The 21,092-nt window shown below is 39.9% G+C and overlaps 1 protein-coding gene across 3 annotated transcripts in view; it reads right to left on the bottom strand.

Moving 5' to 3' along the window:
- The window catches only part of ZCCHC4 (zinc finger CCHC-type containing 4), a 59,924-nt gene extending 44,206 nt beyond the window's left edge, over positions 1-15,718 (bottom strand). For 2 of the 3 annotated variants that reach the window (XR_015552890.1, XM_004432322.3), the window contains exons 1-5: positions 15,568-15,717; positions 14,680-14,798; positions 13,819-13,901; positions 1,747-2,022; positions 1,216-1,296 (exon numbers count right to left, since the gene is read on the bottom strand). Coding sequence is in view for 2 of the 3 variants with exons in the window: in XM_004432322.3 (XP_004432379.1) it covers positions 1,216-1,296; positions 1,747-2,022; positions 13,819-13,901; positions 14,680-14,798; positions 15,568-15,694 (686 nt within the window). In the remaining variant the exon portion in view is untranslated. Of the gene's footprint in view, positions 1-1,215; positions 1,297-1,746; positions 2,023-13,818; positions 13,902-14,679; positions 14,799-15,567 lie in introns of all 3 variants that reach the window. The other variant, XM_087434150.1, reaches the window with a different exon arrangement.
- Between the last annotated feature and the right edge of the window lie 5,374 nt (positions 15,719-21,092).

The following is a 21,092-nucleotide window of genomic DNA, read 5'->3' as shown; positions in this document are numbered from 1 at the left end:
GTTGACTTGGAAATCTAAAGAAACATAAATTATAAAAGCTATACTTTTTATTGTGAATATTTCACTTTAAAAATCTGTCTGCCTTGTTTTTAGAAAGAAAAAGCATATGTAATTTCATGGATTCTCTCCCACCAATGTTGGAATATTGGCTAAATAGACTCTATAAGATTACATAAAAACAAACACAATGCCTGATTCCTTCAATATGTTCAAGAACATGTAAAAGATACTAAGAACATGTGTCTTATAGACTCACTATGAACTCCTGGAATTCAAACGATTATAGAAACTAGGAAGTTTTTCAAATTTACAGAATCACAGAGAGTGTAGATGGACATATTTGCCATGCTGTGTTATAAATCAAAGGTCTGTATCTTCTAAATTACCACCAGAGGGGAGAGTCAAGGTGTGGTCCTCTGTCTGTCTCACCTCCGTTTGTCTCAACGCATCAGATGCCATTTAATTCTGACTGTCTCTCACAAAGCTCATCTGTTTGCTAATCCTCTGCCTTGGAACCTGTCTGTTCCCTAGTTGGCACTCCCTTCACTTTAGGGCTATGTCCCGTAAAAGACAATCTATACAGCATTTGGTAAAATATGAAACAAATTCCTTATCACACCTAAAACATCACGATGAAACAAAATCCTGGAGGAAGGTCAGAATTATGTTTGAAAAATATGCATATGAGAAGAAATTTCATTCAGTAGGAATTTATCTCTAAATTATAAGCCAAAGACAACTAGACACATTCAGAGAGAAAATTTAGGAAGCACACCAGCAAAAACAGAAATCAACTGCCTCCCTGTCTGAAATATGGAAGACTACATGTTGAATTTATATAACTAAAAAGGTGCTTTATAACCAATTACTACCTCTAAATGTTAATTAAAGGCTTGTAACAGGTAACAAACAATTAAGAAGAGAAAAACATTAAAAAGAAAAGGAGACGGGCCGGCCCCGTGGCTTAGCGGTTAAGTGCTCGCACCCCGCTGCTGGCGGCCTGGGTTCGGATCCCGGGCGCGCACTGACGCACCACTTCTCCAGCCATGCTGAGGCCGCGTCCCACGTACAGCAACTAGAAGGATGTGCAGCTATGACATACAACTATCTACTGGGGCTTTGGGGGAAAATAAATAAATAAATAAAATTATAAAAAAAAAAAAAAAAGAAAAGGAGACAATGAAGGAGAATAAACATTATACTTTGTAAACCTACCGAAAATCAATATCCAACAAAAGGCTTTTAATGTTAGACTTCTTGTCACCTGATGCTTTCAACCTGATCAGCTCATGCAACCTAAGGCAATTAGTAAAAGCAAATTTAATAAGAAATTACAAATGCCATAGACAATAAGCCAACAAACAAAAAACCCCATCAATGTTCTCCCGATATTTCTAATATTTCAGTGAAACACTGAAGAGAATTTGGCAGATATAACCAAGGTCTCAGTTTTGCAAATATTTTTAAAAGAGTAGAACTTATCTGAAACAGAGAGGTCTAAAATGATAAACAATTTAGGAATAAAATCAGAAAGAATCTCCTATCATATATCAGAAATGTATACAGATTCCTCTCAAATGGAATACAGATCACCAATTCCTTAAGAGAGGGGCCATGCTTTATATTTCCTTTGTATACTCACAGCTTCATGCTGAGCTCTGCACATAGTAAATAACTACTTGATAAATGTTTTTACAGTTTATATAGTGGTGATGGGAGAAGTTTTTAAAAAATCATATGACATACCTTGGTGTTCCAACACATAGTACTCTTCCGAATCCAAGGGTAGAAAGTAGGTCTACCAAGAACTGACAGCTCCTATCAGCAAACAAATACTGGGCATTTGTCTTCTTGTTTTCCAGTGGATACAGGAGTTGACTGGGCCTTTTTAACTGGGTGATGGAAATATCACCCACCACCGGATGCTCACCATGCTTCTCCCAGTCGTCTGGTAAGAGCAACTGCTGACACCTTTGACAAAACTTTCTCTGAGACAAGGGCAACTCAATAAACTTCAAGTACCTTCAAGGCAGAAAAAAACACAAAGGAATATATTTTAGGTTTGTTGTTTGAAAGACAATTAATTTTTGCTATTTTTAGTATCCAAAAAGCATTACTATTTCCTAAAGAATACTGCATAAAGAAGCAAAGATAAGAAAAATCTGTGGCATGGTGGCTGGAATTGATGTCTGGCTGCACACCTACAAAGTGTAAAAGAATCAGCAATTTCATAAGAATTGAGATGCTCCAATTTAGTCAGTGAATGAAGATCAATATCCATTTAAAATGTGAATATAATATATTACTCAAACAACTTAGTAGTAATGGAGACCACTATCATGTTTAAATTTATTGATAAATCCATGTGTTCTAACTTTCAAGTGTTAAACAGTCTGGCTCAGTATAACAGTCATTTTAAGATGAGAAATTAAAATCATTCTTCAAGTTCTTATGGCATACTTAGCAAGAAAAATTACCTCCTAAAAGAAAAAATGTTCCTACAAAGTCCCTCTATTCTTAGGAGTACTTATGGAGGCAGTTCTGAGAAGCTCACCCCCAAAACAGCAAGACAATACCCCAAAGCCTGAAAAAAAACTAAATTGGATATCCCACTAGATTAAAGTCCTCCTTATAGTACCTGATTTCAAAGTCACCACTTTGGGTTTTTTTTTCTTTTTTCATTTTATTAGAGATGATTAAAGAAAGAAAATAAATCATGGTTAGTATGTTTTAAAAACATACCAGCTATAAAATCACAGGAAAAAAAAAAAAGAAAAATAAATAAGATTATCAAGGCTCACAGTGGGTCAGAAATGTCTAAATGCAAATACATCAAATAGTGCACTGAAGGATTCTTATTACGTTAGATAAGAGTCATGCGATTTCAGTCGAACTAAACTCTGGAATTGTACTGTAAAAACTGTGAACTTCACATAGAATCAAAGTGGGTTTTAAAACTTTTTATATCCAAGCACAGTTTCACTTCAAAGCACCCAAGGCAGTGACAAATAGATAGTCTGAATGGCTACAGCAAGAAATAAGCTTATCGTGCCAATAATTTAAATGTTTCTATTTCTTTGATAACTGTTCATCTGACAGCTTTATCTATGACTGGAAAGAAAAAAGAGAGCAATATTAGAAGAAACTTTTATCGTAATTCAAAGTAAGAATATCAGTAGAGAAAAGGGCCCCTCAGACTTCAAATGCAAGTGGAAAAAACCAGCACTCTTCAGCAACAGAAACACGGAATTACTACTATGACCTTTCATTATTAAATGTTAAGTATTGAAGACTTCCACATCCAGCCATGATAGAGTAACAGAAACCAGATTTACCACTCTGGCCCTCAAAAATTTTTTAAACAGACAAAATATATGAAACCACAGTTTTAAGATATTGGAAAACTGGAAGCCTGAACAGTGAATGGTAAGAGAAGGGAACAGATGAGTGAGTGGTACAACTGCCCAGCTTACTGCCCGTGGAGAGCTGGCAGCACAGAGACGGAGAACCCAAACAGAGCTCAATGAGTTGATGAGGCAGAGTTGAGAATTCGTGGAGGCTGGGGCAGCTAGAATTCACAGGCAGAGGACTGGAGAATATACGTGGAGTACACGGAGCAGAAAGCAGTGCTCCACGATTGCTGTGACTCCCCTCAAGTCTTTAGTTGAGCACTGATCAGCACACACGTGAAAAAACTACAGCGAGGGAGAGAACCACTGGAAAGGAGCAGGCGGAACAATCGCTGGATAGACACACACGGCACAGAATGGTTGTCTACCAACAAGCCAGAGAGAGAAACCTCATAAACACAACCATAGACAGAGTGCGCAGAAGGGTAATGTCTCAGGAGTGGGGAGAAATTAGCCCCACCCCAAAGGCTGCTCTGATCCAGCCCAAAAGCTTCAAGATAAGCCTTCAAAGGCAAGGGACTACAAACCTTTTCTGTAAAGGATCACACAGCAAATATTTTTAGCCTAGTAGGCCATCTGATCTCTCTGTCACCACAGAAGCAACCACAAACCAAACGTAAATGAACAGGCATGGCCAGATTTGGCCTGCAGACTGTAGTTTGCCAAATCCTGCTCAAGAGTATCAAACTACAGCCAAAGAGCTTAACTGTGTCCCAGAACAAAGTTAAAAATATGTAAAGGAATAAAAAATATCCAGTACAAAACAAGGTAAAATTGACACTGCCAGCAATAAATCAAATATTACCAGGTATACAAAGAAACAGGAAAACATGATCCATAATTAGGAAAAAAAAGAAAATCAATCGATTCAAACCGACTCAGAAATTACCGAGATGACACAATCAGTAGACCTAGACATTAAAGCCATTTATTATAACTATATTCCATATGTTCAAGAAGGTAGAGAAAAGCATGAGCCTATTAAGTAAAAACATTGAAAATATTAAAAAGACCCAAATTAAACCTATAAAGATTTTTAAAAAATTGTCTGAGATGAAAAACACCCTAGTTGGAATTAATAGCAGTTTAGATACTACAGAAAAAAAGACTGGTGACATGAAGGTACAGCCTTACAAACTATCCAAAATGAAACACTGACAGGCCTAACTACATGAAAATGGACCCCCCAAAAGGAGTGGGCAGAAAAAATTTTGAAAAAATAATGGCTGAAATTTTCCAAAATTACATCAAAAGATCTAAGAAGCCCAGAGAATCCCAAAAGCACAAGAAACATGAAGAAAACTACAAGACGCATCATAATGAAATTATTCAAAACCAGTGAAAAAGAAAATCTTCAAAGAGACCAGAGGAAAAAAGACATGTACAGAGGAACAAAGATGAGAATATCAGATTTCTCACTGGAAACAATGCAAGAAAGAGGACAGTGGAGCAATACCAATTCTATACAAATTCTTCCAGAACACTGAAGAGAAAGTACAGCTCCCAATCTATTTCATTAGGCCAGCATTACCCCAATACCAAAACCAGAAAAAAAAATTATAAGAAAACTAAAGACCGGGGGCCGGCCCCATGGCGTAGTGGTTAAGTGCACGCGCTCCGCTGCTGGCAGCCCAGGTTCAGATCCTGGGCACACACCGATGCGCACTTGTCAAGCCATTGCTGTGGCGGCGTCCCACATAAAGTGGAGGAAGATTGGCACGGGTGTTGGCTCAGGGCCAGTCTTCCTCAGCAAAAAGAGGAGGATTGGCATGGATGTTAGCTCAGGGCTGATCTTCCTCACAAATAAATAAATTAATTAATTAATTAATTAAAGGAAAACTAAAGACCAATATACCCTCATGAACACAAACTAAAATTACTACAAAATTTTAGCAAATCGAAACCACAATTCATAAAGGTTACATAATGACCAAGTGCAATTTATCCCAGGGATGCAAGGTGGCTTCAACATTTGAATTCTGTCAATGTAATTCACCATATTAACAATCTTAAAATTCTATCAATGTAATTCACCATATTAACAATCTTAAAAAAGTGATCATCTCATTAAATGCAAGAAATAAGCACTTGACAAAATCAAACATTCATTCATGATAAAGATTCTCAAAAAACTAGGAATAAAAGGGTACTTTCACAACCTGATAAATGGCACCTAAGAAAAACCAATAGCTAACACCAATACTGATAAAAGACTGAATGCATTCCTCCTAAGACGGGACACAGCAAGGATGTCTACTCCTACCATTTCTATTCAACGCTGACTGGGGATTCCAGCCACTTTAATAAGACAAGAAAAAGAAATGAAAGACATATATTGGAAAGGAAAGATTAAAACTTCTTTATTTACAGACAGCATGATCGTGTACATACAACGTCATAAGGAAATCTTCAAAAAAGCTGCTATAGTTATATAACAAGTAAGCTAATCAAGATTGCAGGATAAAATATTAATATACAAAATCAACTGTATGGTTAACAACTGGCTGGCTTACACCTGAACACATGATCTATCTTAATATCACAAAGTGAACAACTAGACATTACCTTTTTTTTTTTTTTTGAGGAAGATTGGCCCTGAGCTAACATCTGTTGCCAATCTTACTCTTTTTTCCTTTTTTCTCCCCAAAGCCACAGTATATAGTTATATATCCTAGTTGTACGTTGTTCTGGTTCCTCTATGTGGGACGCCACCTCAGCATGGCTTGACGAGTGGTGCGTAGGTCCGTGCCCAGGATCCGAATCAGCGAACCCTGGGCTGCCAAAGCGGAGCATGCGAACTTAACCACTATGCCACTGGGCCAGCCCCCATTATCTATCTTTTGATGTGATACAAAAGGAAATACACCCCACCACATACAAAAGAGTCTTGCCCCCCAGAACTGAACTTGAGTTTGAAGACACTTCTACTTTACAAAAAATAGAGGGAACAGAATAAATGTTGAACAACATTACAGAATTCAATCAACCAAATCCAGAATGTGGGAAATTCTATAGGACAAATGGCTCTGCTTTTTCAACAAATAAAAGATTAACAATATTAACCAACTGCAATGTGTGAACCCTGTTTGGACTCTGATTTGAACAAACCAGTTATAAAATAGAATTTATGGGCTAATCAGAGAAATGTGAGTACTAACTTCAAGTTACATAATGTTAAGGAAATGTTCATTTTTTTAGGTATTTTTAAAGTATTGTGACTATGTTTTTTTTTTTTTTTTAAAAAAAGAGGGTTATCTCTTGAGATATAGAGAGAAATACTTATTGATAAAATTATATAACACCTAGACTGGAGGTCAAGGCAGAGGGTACAGGTGAAATAAAATTAGCCACATGCTGAAAACTGATGAAGCTGGGTGTGGGTGTAGGAGATTCTTTATACTGTCTTCTTTATATGCATGGGTGGAGATGGGAGTGTTGTTCTTTATAAAACCTCACAGAACTATTTGTTCTATTGCCACATACAGATTTTTTTAAACTGAAATTTAATTCACATACTAGGGCCGGCCCCGTGGCTTAGCGGTTAAGTGCGCGCGCTTCGCTGCTGGCGGCCTGGGTTCGGATCCCGGGCGTGCACCGACACACCGCTTCGCCGGCCATGCTGAGGCCGTGTCCCACGTACAGCAACTAGAAGGATGTGCATCTATGACACACGACTATCTACTGGGTCTTTGGGGGAAAAATAAATTAATTAAAAAAAAAATTTTAAAAAAGAAAATTTATAATTCACATACTACAATCACCCTTTTTTTTTTTTTTTTTTTTTTGGTGAGGGAGATTGGCCCTGAGCTAAAACCTGTTGCCTATCTTTCTCTTTTTGCTTGAGGAAGAGTGGCCATGAGCTAACATCTGTACCAATCTTCCTCTATTTTGTACGTGGGACAAAATAGCTTGGCTTAATGAGCGGTATAAGTCGGCACCCAGGATCCAAACCCGTGAACCCAGGCTGCCAAAGCAGAGTGTGCCAAACCCAACCACTACACCAACAGGCTGGCCCCTTACAATCACCCTTGTAAAATGTACAATTTAGTAGTTTTTAGAATATTCATGAAGTTGTGCAACCATTGCCCCAATCTAATTCCAGAACATTTTCATCACCTCAAAAAGAAACCTCGTACCTATTAGCAGTCACTCCCCATTTCCCCCTACCCTCAACCTCTAGAAACCACAATATACTTTCTATCTCTACAGATTTGTCCAGTCTGGACATCTCATATAAATGGAATCATACAACAGCCACATATAGATTTTGATTTAAAATTTTTTGGCTAATAAGACTTTAATGTAAAAAATAAAAATTGCTAGAAGACGAATTTCAACCAAATAGGAGATGAATGAAGAGACTACAGCCAACGGGCCAGCAGTAAGCACTGAATCCACTTAACCACAGAATAAAAACAGAAACAAATATGGGTATTATAGTTAGAGTACAAAATGTAAATAAATCCAAATTAAAGAGAGAGAAGAAGAGGAAGAGAAAGTGGGATATAGTGTAAATATACTGATTTTCTCATGTTTTAGAGTGATAGCCCAAAAGATATAATTTAAAACTAAAAAAATCAAGTAAAAATACTATAAGCAATATTCTAATGCATTAAGATTAACTCTAAAAAGAAATAATCAGATAAAATTGGATAGTGATTGTAGAGAAGGAAAGAGATAGAAGAAACATACTAAATTCATCATTTCTCATTTTTAGATGGATGAAGACTATCTAAAAAAAAAGGATTAAATATAGTATAAAAAGTTACAAAGTCAGCCATTAGAACAAAAACATAGAAGAAACACACATGAAAAAGGAAAAGCAAACACAGACCATATAGTGAAAGACAACAAAAAGCAGCAATAAAAACAGAAAGTATAAAATAATACAGCAAAACTAAGACCAAGCATATCTGTTATATTCACTATGAAAATGGGCTAAAATCACCCGTTAAAAGAAAGCATGTCAGACTGGATCACAAAGCAAAATCCAACCACTCTATTTCATAATTTCTAGGATGCATATTTTTCTGCATTTTAGCATCTATGACATTGAGATGTGCTTTATAACTGCCATCAGCCAGGGAGGTCATGACATAGTTGGGACTGTCCACCCATGTGCACACTCGGCCCTGGTTCTTCACGCTGTCATCTCTTCAGTGCAGTGCTGTGCACGGCTGGAGCTGCTGGGAGTCTCACTGCCATCGCCCTGTGACTCAGTGCTGAAACAGTTGCAGTCAGCCACCAAAACAGAGCAACGGAGCATACATGTGATACTAGTCAAGTAAACACTCATCGTTGAAAGAATGATGACAACAATCGAGGGCTTTATAGGAAAAAGGAGAAAAAACATCTCCAAGTAGATGAAGTTGTGTCAGGTTCTGCTACTTAAATACACTCAAAAAGACCGCCTACAACACACCAAGCGATGCCAACTGAAGGCAGGAGAAGCTGCGAGATCACCAGGAAGAGAAGAAAGAAAATTCAAAGTGAAGAGGGGCTAGTGTCACAATTCACCCACCATATAGGACTAGATTAAGGCGCTAAGTTCAATTATTTTTAAAAGAAGAAAAAAAAGAACATGTTAAATGAACCGCCACTTAAAGATCTTTGTGCCTTGTCAAAACTGTCTTTCAGAAAGCTTTATTGCTAGTTTATTAAGCTGCTCTTGACAAAAGACAAACTGAGATCTTGTGCAAATTTCTCTTATTCAAAATCATATCATAATCACTCAAATAGACTTCTTCAAATTTAACATTCAGACACAAGGTTTTTTTAAAAGTTTGGTAGGAAGAACATGAGACTGTCAAGAGCTAAGGATTACTCAGTGCGCCGTCATTCGTACTTACTCCACACACCCGGGGGGAGAAGAAATTCATTCTGCTGCATGGCTCAGCATGATTCACAAACTGCAGGCTAGCATTTTGAAATGTCATTTTTATTGATCTCCATTTGATGTTCCATTTGCCTTTCCTGGAGTAGACAAATTATGTTTATGGCATTTCCCTAATAACAGACCTTGGAAATCTGAGTTTAAATGAGCTCTGAAAAAAACATAACTAAATGAAACATCAACTAAACAACACTATCTGGATGCACATAAATTAATGCTGATTTTAGTATTAAAATATATCTTCCCTAAGACTCCATAGGTCACAATAAGGGTGCCAACACACTATATGATAGAATAACACATTTCAGGGCATAACAGGCAGCTAAAAACCACAAGAAAAGTCAAATCTCAGGCACAAAATGTAAATCTGTCAACTGAACACATAGGAAATATAAAGCATGGTTCAAAGAGTCAGATTAGAAAAATGAATAGCAAATCCTATTCTGTAGAACTAGAAATCTGTGCAGCACTGCCAGTTCCACAATAAAAATCAGGTAACAAAGGTCTATTTATCTTGCTAGCTACCACCATTCCTTTCCAACAATTTCAAAAATAAACCAATGAAAAGCTACTGTTACTCCACAATAACGGATGAAAGGTCTGCTTTCTAGAATAGGTATGTTTAAATGCATTTTAATACTTTCAAATATAGTAGTTATTTAATAAGATAACTTATAAATGAGTTGTATAAGTTAAATTAGACAACAAATACAATCTCAAGTAATAGCACACCATCCTTAGGTCCATTTACACACAAGAATGAACTGCTAGTCTTAAACTGAAGACACACTAACAGAAAAAGTAATTAGTAACATAGAACAGGTAATTTAGTAAGCCTTTGATTTTAAAAAGCCAGAATTTTAAATTTTTAGAGGAATGACTGATTTCAAACTTTTCACTCCATAGAAAGCATCAGAGCATCAATTCCAAAGTGATGGATGCAGTGAAATCAATGATATTACATTTCAAAAAGCTTAAACTTCTATTCATCCTCCAAAACCTGTTTTCAAACACCATATCCTTAAACTGTATTGAGCAGCTAAGGTACAATGCTTCTGACTTTCCAGAGAACTCCGTCTTGTCTATGAATACTGTCGACACGTAACATATTCTTCTTTGCACTGTATAATCTTTGAATATATATATCTCAACTCCATTACTAGCATTTAAATTCTCTCTTTTTTTTTTTTTTTTGTGAGGAAGATCAGCCCTGAGCTAACATCAACGCCAATCCTCCTCTTTTTTGCTGAGGAACACTGGCCCTGGGCTAACATCTGTGCCCATCTTCCTCCACTTTATATGGGACGCCACCACAGCACAGCCTGACAAGCGGTGCATCGGTGCGCGCCCAGGATCCGAACAAAGAATGAATAAATGATTAGAGGAATGGATGGTTGGATGGAGGCTTGTGAAACAAAATCCAAGGCTATGGGTCACAGATGATTTAAGATGTTGAAAATTATTTTAAGAAATGCTCTCAAGAATCAACACTAGATAACAGATGAAATATGGTCCCCAAATCTTACTAAATCTATATTTTCTTTTTCTCTTAAATAATCCTGATTCTGTGAGGTAACCTCTATAAGTAAGCCAAACAAATAACCTTTTAAAAATTCTTTAATACTTCCTATTTTAGCCAGTGCTTTTATATTCTAATTACCATGAAACATGAATTTCAAAAATTCTTTATTATCAAAAAACCATACTCTGGCAGTACAAAAACAAGAACAGTTTCAGACTAAAATTTTATTACGCAAGGAAACAAGATCATCTAGAATTTCTTATAGAGTTTAACTGAATCACCAATATCCTTATGTAATAACATGAAAAACATGCTTATCAGATAAAAGCAAGTGATAAGGCAGAGTACAAAACCATGTACACATTACGACTATAACCCTGTAAAACAAACAAACCTCGGCATAGGAAAAAACGGCCAGGAGGAAACACACAATGACCAAGGCGATGGGTAAGGGGGAAACCATGGGCGATGGTCTTCTTTCTGCATCTTCAATATTCTATTTCATCTCATCATGATAATCTTCTCAGGATATATTTCTATCTAACTCCTTATGTTTTATCTCCTTATATCTCCTTAAATGAAATCACTACACATCATATATTAATTACTACCTGCTTTTATGTTTAAAAATAACATTTTAGAATCAGAGAAGCATAAGTTTGAGTCACAGCTAAGTCATTCTAGTAGTAAGAACTTGATTAAGTTACCTAACTTCTCCAAGCCTCAATTTTCTCATGTAAGTAAACCACTCAGCAGGATTAAATAATATTGCACGTAAAACACCCAGCATAGAGCCTAGCTCACAGTAGCGCTCAATTTACATTAATTCCCTTTTCAACATTTTTGGTTGTTGACTGAATTTCCATATAGTAAGTAGACATCACTGATTAAGTACTTCAGTTAAGGAGCCATCCAGTTATCTCAAGAGAAGACTCCTCCATCAAAGGACTTTAAAATCTACTAAGAAGCTCAAGAAAGACGTTTTTAATAGAGCCCACTACTCCTTTTCATTTAGCCTGAACAAGACCTCAGAATCCTTCTGAACACAGCAGCCCAGGCAGCCAGAAGGAGTTGCCTTGAGAGTGAAAACCTATTTGTCATCAGCAACCCAGAGCAGGGGCTTCCTAAGGAGCTTCTCCCAGCACACAGAGCACAAGGCCAATGACACAGGAGGGGAATGAATTATTTTCACAGGTTTGTCAAAGAATTAAATCTACCACTCAATTCCCGTTCACCCAATAAAACATTTTAACAATGCAGATTTTAAAAAACAGATGTTTACAGCTTTTCAAAAATGTTATGGTTCTTTTAACTTTTCAAAAAAGAAACATTACAGTAAATCTTCATAACACTGGATTTGGCAGTAGATTCTTAGCTATGTCACCAAAAGCACAAGCAATAAAAAAAAAAATTGATAAACTGAACTTCATCAAAATTAAAAACTCTGGGGGCCAGCCCCGTGGCGTAGCAGTTAAGTGTGCGTGTTCCACTGCTGGCAGCCGAGGTTCGGATCCTGGGCACGCACTGACGCACAGCTTGTCAGGCCATGCTGTGGCGGGGTCCCACATAAAGTGGAGAAAGATCAGCATGGATGTTAGCTCAGGGCCAGTCTTCCTCAGTAAAAAAGAGGAGAATTGGCATGGATGTTAGCTCAGGGCTGATCTTCCTCACAAAAAAAAAAAAAATTAAAACTCTTGTGCATCAAAGGACATCATCAAGAAAGTGAAAAGACAATCTACCAGAACTGGAGAAAATATTTGCAAATCATATATCTGATAAGGGTGTGATATCCAGAACATATAAAGAACTACTGCAACTCAACAACAAAAAGACAAAGCAATCCTATTAAAAATGGACAAAGGAACTGAGTAGACATTTCTCCAAAGAAAATATACTAATGGCCAATAAGCACACGAAAAGATGACCAGCATCATTAGTAATTAGAGAAATAAAAATCAACACTACAATGGGGCCAGCCCAGTGGCACAAGCAGTTAAGTGCGCGCACTCTGCTGCAGCGGCCCGGGATTCGCAGGTTCGGATCCCGGGCATGCACCGACACACTGCTTGTCAAGCCATGCTGCGGCTTGGCAGCGTCCCATATAAAGTAGAGGAAGATGGGCATCAGATGTTGGCTCAGGGCTGATCTTCCTCACAAAAAAAAAAAAAAAATCAACACTACAATGATATACCACTTCACAACTACCAGGATGGCCATAATCAAAAAAACACAAAACAATAAGTGTTATCAAGGATGTGGAGAAATTGGAACCCTCGCACATCGCTGGTGGGAATGTAAAATGGTGTAGTCACTGTGAAAAACAGTTTGTTGGTTCCTCAAAAAACTAAACATAGAATTAGCATGTGATCCAGTAATTCTACTTCCAAAAATATACCCAAAAGAATTAAAAACAGGGACTCAAACAGATATTTGTACGCCAATTTCATTGTAGCATTATTCACAACAGCCAAAAGGTGGAAACAACCCAGTGTCCACTGATGGATGAAAGGATAAACAAAATGTGGTATATACATACAATGGAATATTATTCGGCCCCAAAAGGGATAAAGTTATGATAACATGCTACAACATGGGTGAGCCTTGAAAACATTATGCTGAGTGAAATAAGCCAGATACAAAAGAACAAATATTGTGTAATTCCATTTATATAAGGTACTTCATAGTCAAATTCATAGAGACACAAAGTATATTAGAGGTTACCAGGGTCTGGGAGGAGGTGGAATGGGGAGTTACTGCTTAATGTTGATAGATTTTCTGTTTGGGGTGATGAAAAAGTTTTGGAAATACATAGTGGTGATGATTGCATAACACTGTGAATGTAATGAATGCCACTGAACTGTATACTTAATTATTAAAATGACAGATTTTATGTTATATATTTCTACCACAATAAAAATTTAAAAATAAGTAAATTTAAAGTCACAGGAAAAAACAAATAGTAATAAAAAACAAAAATGCCACTGTATCAGTACCTTTCCACACACTGCGTTCGGGATAGAGGAGGCTGACATCTTCGGTTGTGAGCTTCTCGGGCAGCAAGTCTAGCTTCTGACAGCTGAAAGAGAATAAAAAACCCACTTACACTATCAAACTTGCTACCATCTTAGAAAAACTGGTATCACATTCCAACATCAAGAAGCCAGAAATCCAAGCAGCTCAATGTTGTAAACAAGCACTCATTTCAGAGGGGAAGAAAACAAAACATATAAACTGGGAAAATTCTATAACAGTTTGAAGCAATGCCCAACATACTAAAGCACTGAGACATTACCAGAGAGATGGTGATCTTAATGGGTCTACAGAAGAGTGGTATACAAGACTGTTTTCCAATAAACCTAACAAAGCTGAAAATTTTCTAGTCAAAACGTTCAGAAATTTTAATTGGAGCTGAGTCCAGAAGGATACCAAGCTTTTTCATAACCATATCTTTAATTGCCTTCATTGGTCATCCAGTAGCTGTATAAAGGATGTTCAAAGCAAATGTTCAAGAAAAGCGTTTTTCTATAACACTTCCTGGAATGATCATGACCTAGACTCTTTAGGGAGAAATCTATATTTGCAAACAAAGGATTAGCCACCCAACACTAACACCTGACAAAGTCTTAAAGGGAACTAAATCTTAAAGAGAGTAGTTTAAGATATCAGTAATCAGAGCAAGTCCAGAGTAAGCATAAACTCCATTCTTTCAAACAAAAAAACATGGCATCTTCATCTCTTTTAAGAGATTTAACTCATATAATGCTCAAACTGCATAGTCTTACTGGTTTAGACATCTCAATAAAGTGTCACAAACATCATAAATAAAAAAACATATATCCAAAAAGTTGATATACCTTTTCATCTTCCCATTGAAAAAAATTACAGTCTTTTCTATCTCTACAGGCTGAGCAGGCATAAAACCTCCGTGTTTCTTCTTTCCCTTGGTTCACCTTCACAAACAGAAGAGTGGGTCCTAGTCTCAGAATAGGGAAAAACATGTAAAACAATAGTCATTTACATTTCTAGTTTTCACTACCCTTAAATAAAACATGTTTTAGTTTTACGCACAATTTGTCATAATTAAATCCACTACTCTATTTAATAAATATTTTTCTTTTTCTCTCAGTCACAACATTCAGTCACTGAATAATTTTTGAAAACTGGTCTCTCCAGAAAGAAAATGCTATTGTCAGTACAGCAGCTCTCTACATGGTGGATGACCTGGGTCCTGAAACTAAAACGAGGGGGTCCAGAGAACTGAGCACTTGGCCACCTCCGGTTCAGTTCCTCTTTCAGTGAAAACCTGACCTTTTAGAGTTGGACACACCCTCTCTGCAAGCTGGAAGAAAACTCGATCTGGTTTCTAAGCAAGAATTCATTCTATCGTTCTCCCTAACTTTTTTTATTGAAAAGACAGCAAATTAACAAATGAAATCCCCAAGTACTTAGCAACGGGAATTACTCAATAACTTGAATTCCCTTTGCCTCGCCTCTTCTTCTTCCTTAAAAGAGAGATGTAACAGCCGTGGAGCCAAAAGCACAACCGTGGGGACTTTCTATGACGGCTTCTCAAGTAAGTTGAAAAAAAGAACATCCCGCGAAAGCGGCGTTTTCCAGGCATCACACACGGTGGGGGTAGAGAAGCAGATAAAAATCCGGGAGCCGTAAAAGGCCACGGCACCTTCGTGCTAACCCACGCCCCTGGCACCCAACAGCCAGGGTGAGCCCAGACGCAGACCCACCGTGAGGGCACAGTGGGGCGGGGGTGGCGGGATCGGAGGGAAACACCACCTCCACTCCAGAGCTCCCCTGGCGACCCGCGTTCCCCTCTGCCTCCACGGGTTCAAGCCGGCCCCTGGGGACCGCCATCTTCCCGCCGCCGTCCCGAAAGCCTCAGTCCGAACCAAGAAAACTGAGAAAGAGCGTCCTCGCGACCCACAAGGGACTCACAGCGCCCCCGCGTGCTTGGGAGGAACTGCGGCCGCCAGGGCGCAGGCCACGCCCCCAAACGCCTTCCCCGCCTGCCCCGGGCTGCCCGTGACTGGCACAGACGCAGTGGGTGGGACGACTCGCAGGCAACTTGGACCTGCACAAGTTCACCTATTTTCTGCCTCACCCTTAGCACCTGTAAGTACGCTCGTTTAGTAAGAATACGGGCAGGAAATGAGATGACTCTTTGGAACAAAAATTTGGTTGGGTTGTTAAGTCCAAAAGGCAGTATCACCACCAACAGCAGCGAGAAATAGCTTCAGCTGCAGATGCTTGTTGGAACCATCCTCTTTTTTTTTAAAGTCAAAGTCATACTCTCATGTTCTACCTTTTGGACAGCGTTTATAGTTGCACACTGTAGTTGCATGTCCATTGACATTTATACATGGGAAAGAAATAAAACTGCCCCTATTTACATAAAAGTGAGCACCTACTTCTCTTTAAGGGGAATACTGTCAGGGGAGACCACCAGTGACAAAGGACCACCACAAAGACTTTACCATGGCAGTCTCTGCTCTCTGGTTCTGCAGCCTGACTCCCCTGCTGACAGGGTCACTGCTCTAGACTGAATTGTATTCTCCCAAAGTTCATATGTTGAACTCTAACCCCCAATGTGATGGTAGTGAAGGTGGGGACTTTGTAAGGTGATTAGGTTTAGATGAAGTGCCCTTATAAGAGGAGGAAGAGACCCCAGAGCTTGTGCTCTCTCTCTTTCTTTCTGCCGTTTGAGAACACAGCAAGGTGGCCATCCACCAGCCAGGAGGAGGGCTCGCACTAGCCACCAACCCTGCCAGCACCTTGACCTTGGACTGCTCCGTCTCCAGAACTGTGAGAAATGACTTCCTGTTGTTTAAGCCCCCCAGTCTGTGGTATTCTGTTACAGCAGCCTGAGCTGAGTTAGACACTCATGAAGCCCCTTGACTTCCTCTCTCTACTTTAATTTCTGAGAGTAAAGCACAGAAAACCTCTCTCCCCCCACCGCTGAAAAGCCTTAACTGTGACAGTTGGGCTGGCAAGGCCTTGGACACAAAGGGCTTTGTGTAGCCCTCCTCGGATCTCTGAAAAACAGCAACAACACTGCTGAACCAAACACCCTAAAAGTAAGGACACCCTTTGATAAGCTGCTGAGATTCACTGGTCATTTCTTTCTTTTTTTTTTTTTTTGTGAGGAAGATCAGCCCTGAGCTAACATCCATGCCAATCCTCCTCTTTTTGCTGAGGAAGACCTGCCCTGAGCTAACATCTATTGCCAATCCTCCTCCTTTTTTTCCCTTTTTCTCCCCAAAGCCCCACTAGATAGTTGTATGTCATAGTTGCACATCCTGCTAGTTGCTGTATGTGGGACGTGGCCTCAGCATGGCCGGACAAGCAGTGGGTCGGTGCGTGCCTGGGAACCAAACCCAGGCTGCCAGTAGCGGAGCGCGTGCACTTAACCGCTAAGCCACGGGACCGGCCGGTCACTGGTCATTTCTGATGTGCTGGGCTTGGCATGTGTCCTGGGACATGACAAACAGGAGACCCGCTGGAGCGGGCCTTTCAGAAGGCAGTGAAGACCTGAGGACCTGGACCCCCGGGAGGCGCTCCATCAGCGCTCTGCGGGGGCTGCGCCTCCACATGTCTTCCTGCCTGCATGCACCCCTCTAGTATGAGTGCTGGGAACCAGGTGCAGAAGAGAACATGTATTTATGTGCATGAAAGTGACCATCCCATATAAACACATAGAAATGAAACCTGGAGATAAGTACATCTAGTGAAAGGTAAAATTCCATGGGTAGTGGGTTGAATAGTATCCCCCAAAGACTCATGTTCATCTGGAAACTCAGAATGTGGTCTTATTTGGAAAGAGGGTCTTTGCAGATGTAATGAGGTAAGGATAGAGATGAGATCATTAGGGTGGGCCCTAAATCCAACGAGAGTGTCCTTATAAGAATAGGAGAGGACACAGAGAGACAGAGGTGGGCAGAGGCTGGAGTTATCTGCCACAAGCCAAGGAACGCTTGGGGTCACTAGAATCTAGGAAGAGGCAAGAAAGGATCCTCCCCTAGAGACTTGGGAGGGAACATGGCCCTGCTGGCACCTTGATTTTGGCCTTCGAGCCTGTAGAGCTGTGAGGGAATAAATTTCTATTGTTTTCGGCCATCCGGTTTGTGGCACTGTTACAGCAGCCCTAGCAAACTAAAACACCTTGTCTGAGCCTTTGGCTTAAGTCCTCCTCCCTGAGAGCCCAGCTCTGCCACTTACTTTCCAAGTGACCTTGGAGAAGTCACTATCCGAGCTTCAGTTTCCTCACCTGTAAAAATAACACTACCGCCAAGGAGAGGGAGTGTTAGTGTGCATGAGAAAATGAACACAAGAGCACTGTGTCAACAGCCAAATGATATGTGCACATTAGTTATTACATTATTCTCTCATGGCTGTGTTCCAATATATAGAGGTGCTACGATATGGAAGAGAATTCCATTTGTCCTGGGTTACTCAGCACAGTAGAACTCGGGTGAGATTATAAGGAGGCAGATTTTGGCTAAAAAAGAACATACTGTGGGGTTCCTAGAAGCAGAGCCCCACATGGAGAATCTCGACCTGTAAGAAGGTGAGAAAAGCAGGAGAGGGCAGGGGTAGAAGGAGGCGGAGATGTGGTTTCATCTGGAGTCGAGCCTCCACCTGATGCACAGGGCGCTCTGGTGCATGACTGGCACTGGGATGTTGCCTGCTTTCGGGGTGGAGGGGCACTATTGTACCCCACCATCAGTCAGGCCCAATCCCAGACTAAGCAGAAGTCCTGCATGGAGCTTCAGAGAAGCCTCCTTAAAGGAATGGCTCAACTGGGAGGTTTATCTCCTTATTCTTCCCCCCTCCTCCTCCCTGCTGGTGGAATGCAGATATGATGACTGATGCTCTAGCAGCCATCTTGGACCTTGAGGTAAAATTGAACTTGGATAATAACTAATTTTTTCAAATATTCCATCAGTGTGTCTGGTGCTTTAAATATATGAACCATTTCATCCATATGTCAGTTCAGGGAAGCTCTTACTGTACACACTTTACAACTGAGGAGACAAGATCAGAGGTTAGGCTGTGGAGGGTAGTGAGAAGAACACTGGCTCTGGAGTCAGACTGTCTTGGTTCTGATCCCCCTCCACCACTTAGCTTAGGCAAGTGGTCACTTAACCTTTTGTGCCTCAGTTTCTTATTCCGTAACAGACGAGTAATAATAATAGTGCCTACCCTTTTAGGTACTGTTGGGAAGATTAAAAGAGGTAATCCATGTAAAGCATTTACAAAGTGCCCGGAACATAATGAGCAATTTGTAAAGCTTAGTTATGATAATGGCTCAGGAGTAGAGCTGAGGCGGGATTTGAACCACGATCTCGCAGCTCCAGTGCTCATGCTCCTTCTGCAGTCTCAGCAGACAGGCCATGCTGCCCTTTCTTCAGGGAATGGAGCATGCTGCCTGCTCCTTCTCCTCTGTCCACCTCCTACCCCTCTGTGCTTGGTTAACACCTAGTCCTCCCTCAGGATGGTTTAGACATCACATCCTCTGGGAAAGCCCAAGATTAGGTCAGATGCTCCTCTTACGTGCTCCTGTAGTAGCCTGAATGGACATCAGTGCTATTAATTATTGCTCTTCATTAAAATTGCCTAATAGCCCGCTTGTGCTCCCCTCTACACTGTAAGCCCTTTGAGAGCAATGGTTCTGTATTATTCTTATATCCACACTGCTGGCACATAACAGACATTTAATACATATTTATTGATTAAATGACAAAATCAGATTCACAAAATCTGAGAATATTTGAGCTCGAAGGGACTATTGAGTTATCTCATCTAGTGATTCCAACAAGGGCCATGCCACCTCCTAGGGCACATTTTGGAAATGTGTGGAGGTGTTCTGGGTTGTCACAGTGATTGGGGGCACTACTGGAATCTGGAGGGTGGGGGCTGGGCACTAAATGGCCTGAAATGATTAGTCCTGTGCAATAAATAATTAGTTACTCTGAGTCTGCCACAATTTTTTTTAGAGTCTGGATAGACCTTTATATAGATGAATAATCTGTTTATAGTTTAAGTCTAGAATCTAACTTTGATTTACACAATTACAAAGTATTTTCATACAGTTTTAATATATCTGAATATGCCAGGACTGCAACTACTGGGCATATCAAGGGGAAATTATACTTTGCTTTGTACAGAAAAAAAAATTGTTCAGGGGCTGGCCCCATGGCCTAGTGGTTAAGTTCGGCACAATCCACTTCAGCGGCCCGAGTTCAGTTCCTGGGCACAGACCTACACCACTCATCCGTAGTCCATGGCAGTGACCCACATACAAAATAGAGGAAGATCGGCACAGATGTTGGCTCAGGATGACTCTTCCTCAAGCAAAAAGAGGAAGATTGGCACAGATGTTAGCTCAGGGGGAATCTTCGTCAGCAAAAAAAAAAAGTGTTCACCATTGTGGAATACTCACATGACCAATAGCAACATGGCAACATTATCTGAATCCTCAGTGCAACCCATCTCTTCTGCCTTTATAGCTGTTACATTCATGATGATTGTATCTGTCAGCAATTTCTGTGTAACAAGCCATTCCAAATCATAGTGGCTTAAAACAACAGTCAGTCATTCTCCCCCATGTATCTGTGGGTTAGCTAGGGGTTGGCTGAGGTAGGATGGGCTCAGCTGGGCGGTTCTGCTTCAAACTTGGTCAGCTGGGCTTGGCTCCTAGTTTGGGTTGGGCTCAGGTCTGCTCCATGTGTCTCATCATTGGGGCCCAGGCTGAAGGGGCAGCAGACACCTGGGAGGAGCTCTTCTCATGATAATGGCAGAGGCACAAGAGAGCAAGTCCCACTGCACAGCACATTTCAAGCCTTATTTCCGTCTTCCTGCTCTGATCCCACTTGGCCAAAGCAGGCCACTCTGGCACACCCAAACTCAAGAGGTGGAAAAGAAAAAGTACACTCCTCCCATGGAGGTGGAGGGGAGAGAGAGAGTACTTTTGAGCAAAAGTCTTATCCACCTCAGGGATTCTACATGAACATCCTAATTTAGCTCTGATTTCAAAATGTCATATATAAAGAAAAAATTCAGTTTTGCCTTATCTTAAACCCAAGTATACTCATTATAATAAAGTATATGCATCTAACTACATCATTACAATGTAACAGTGTGGTCATGCTGAGAATTTACATGTGAAATACATATTTTATTGTAAGTAACTGTCCTTTATTTATTTACTTTATTTATTTTTGAGGAAAATCAGCCCTGAGCTAACATTTGCCAC

Source organism: Ceratotherium simum, chromosome 8, assembly GCF_057802395.1.
Source record: "Ceratotherium simum simum isolate JZ-2026a chromosome 8, ASM5780239v1, whole genome shotgun sequence".
NCBI lineage: Eukaryota > Metazoa > Chordata > Mammalia > Perissodactyla > Rhinocerotidae > Ceratotherium > Ceratotherium simum.
The sequence above is the reverse complement of the archived record's forward strand: the minus strand, read 5'-3'. Positions and strand labels throughout refer to the sequence as shown.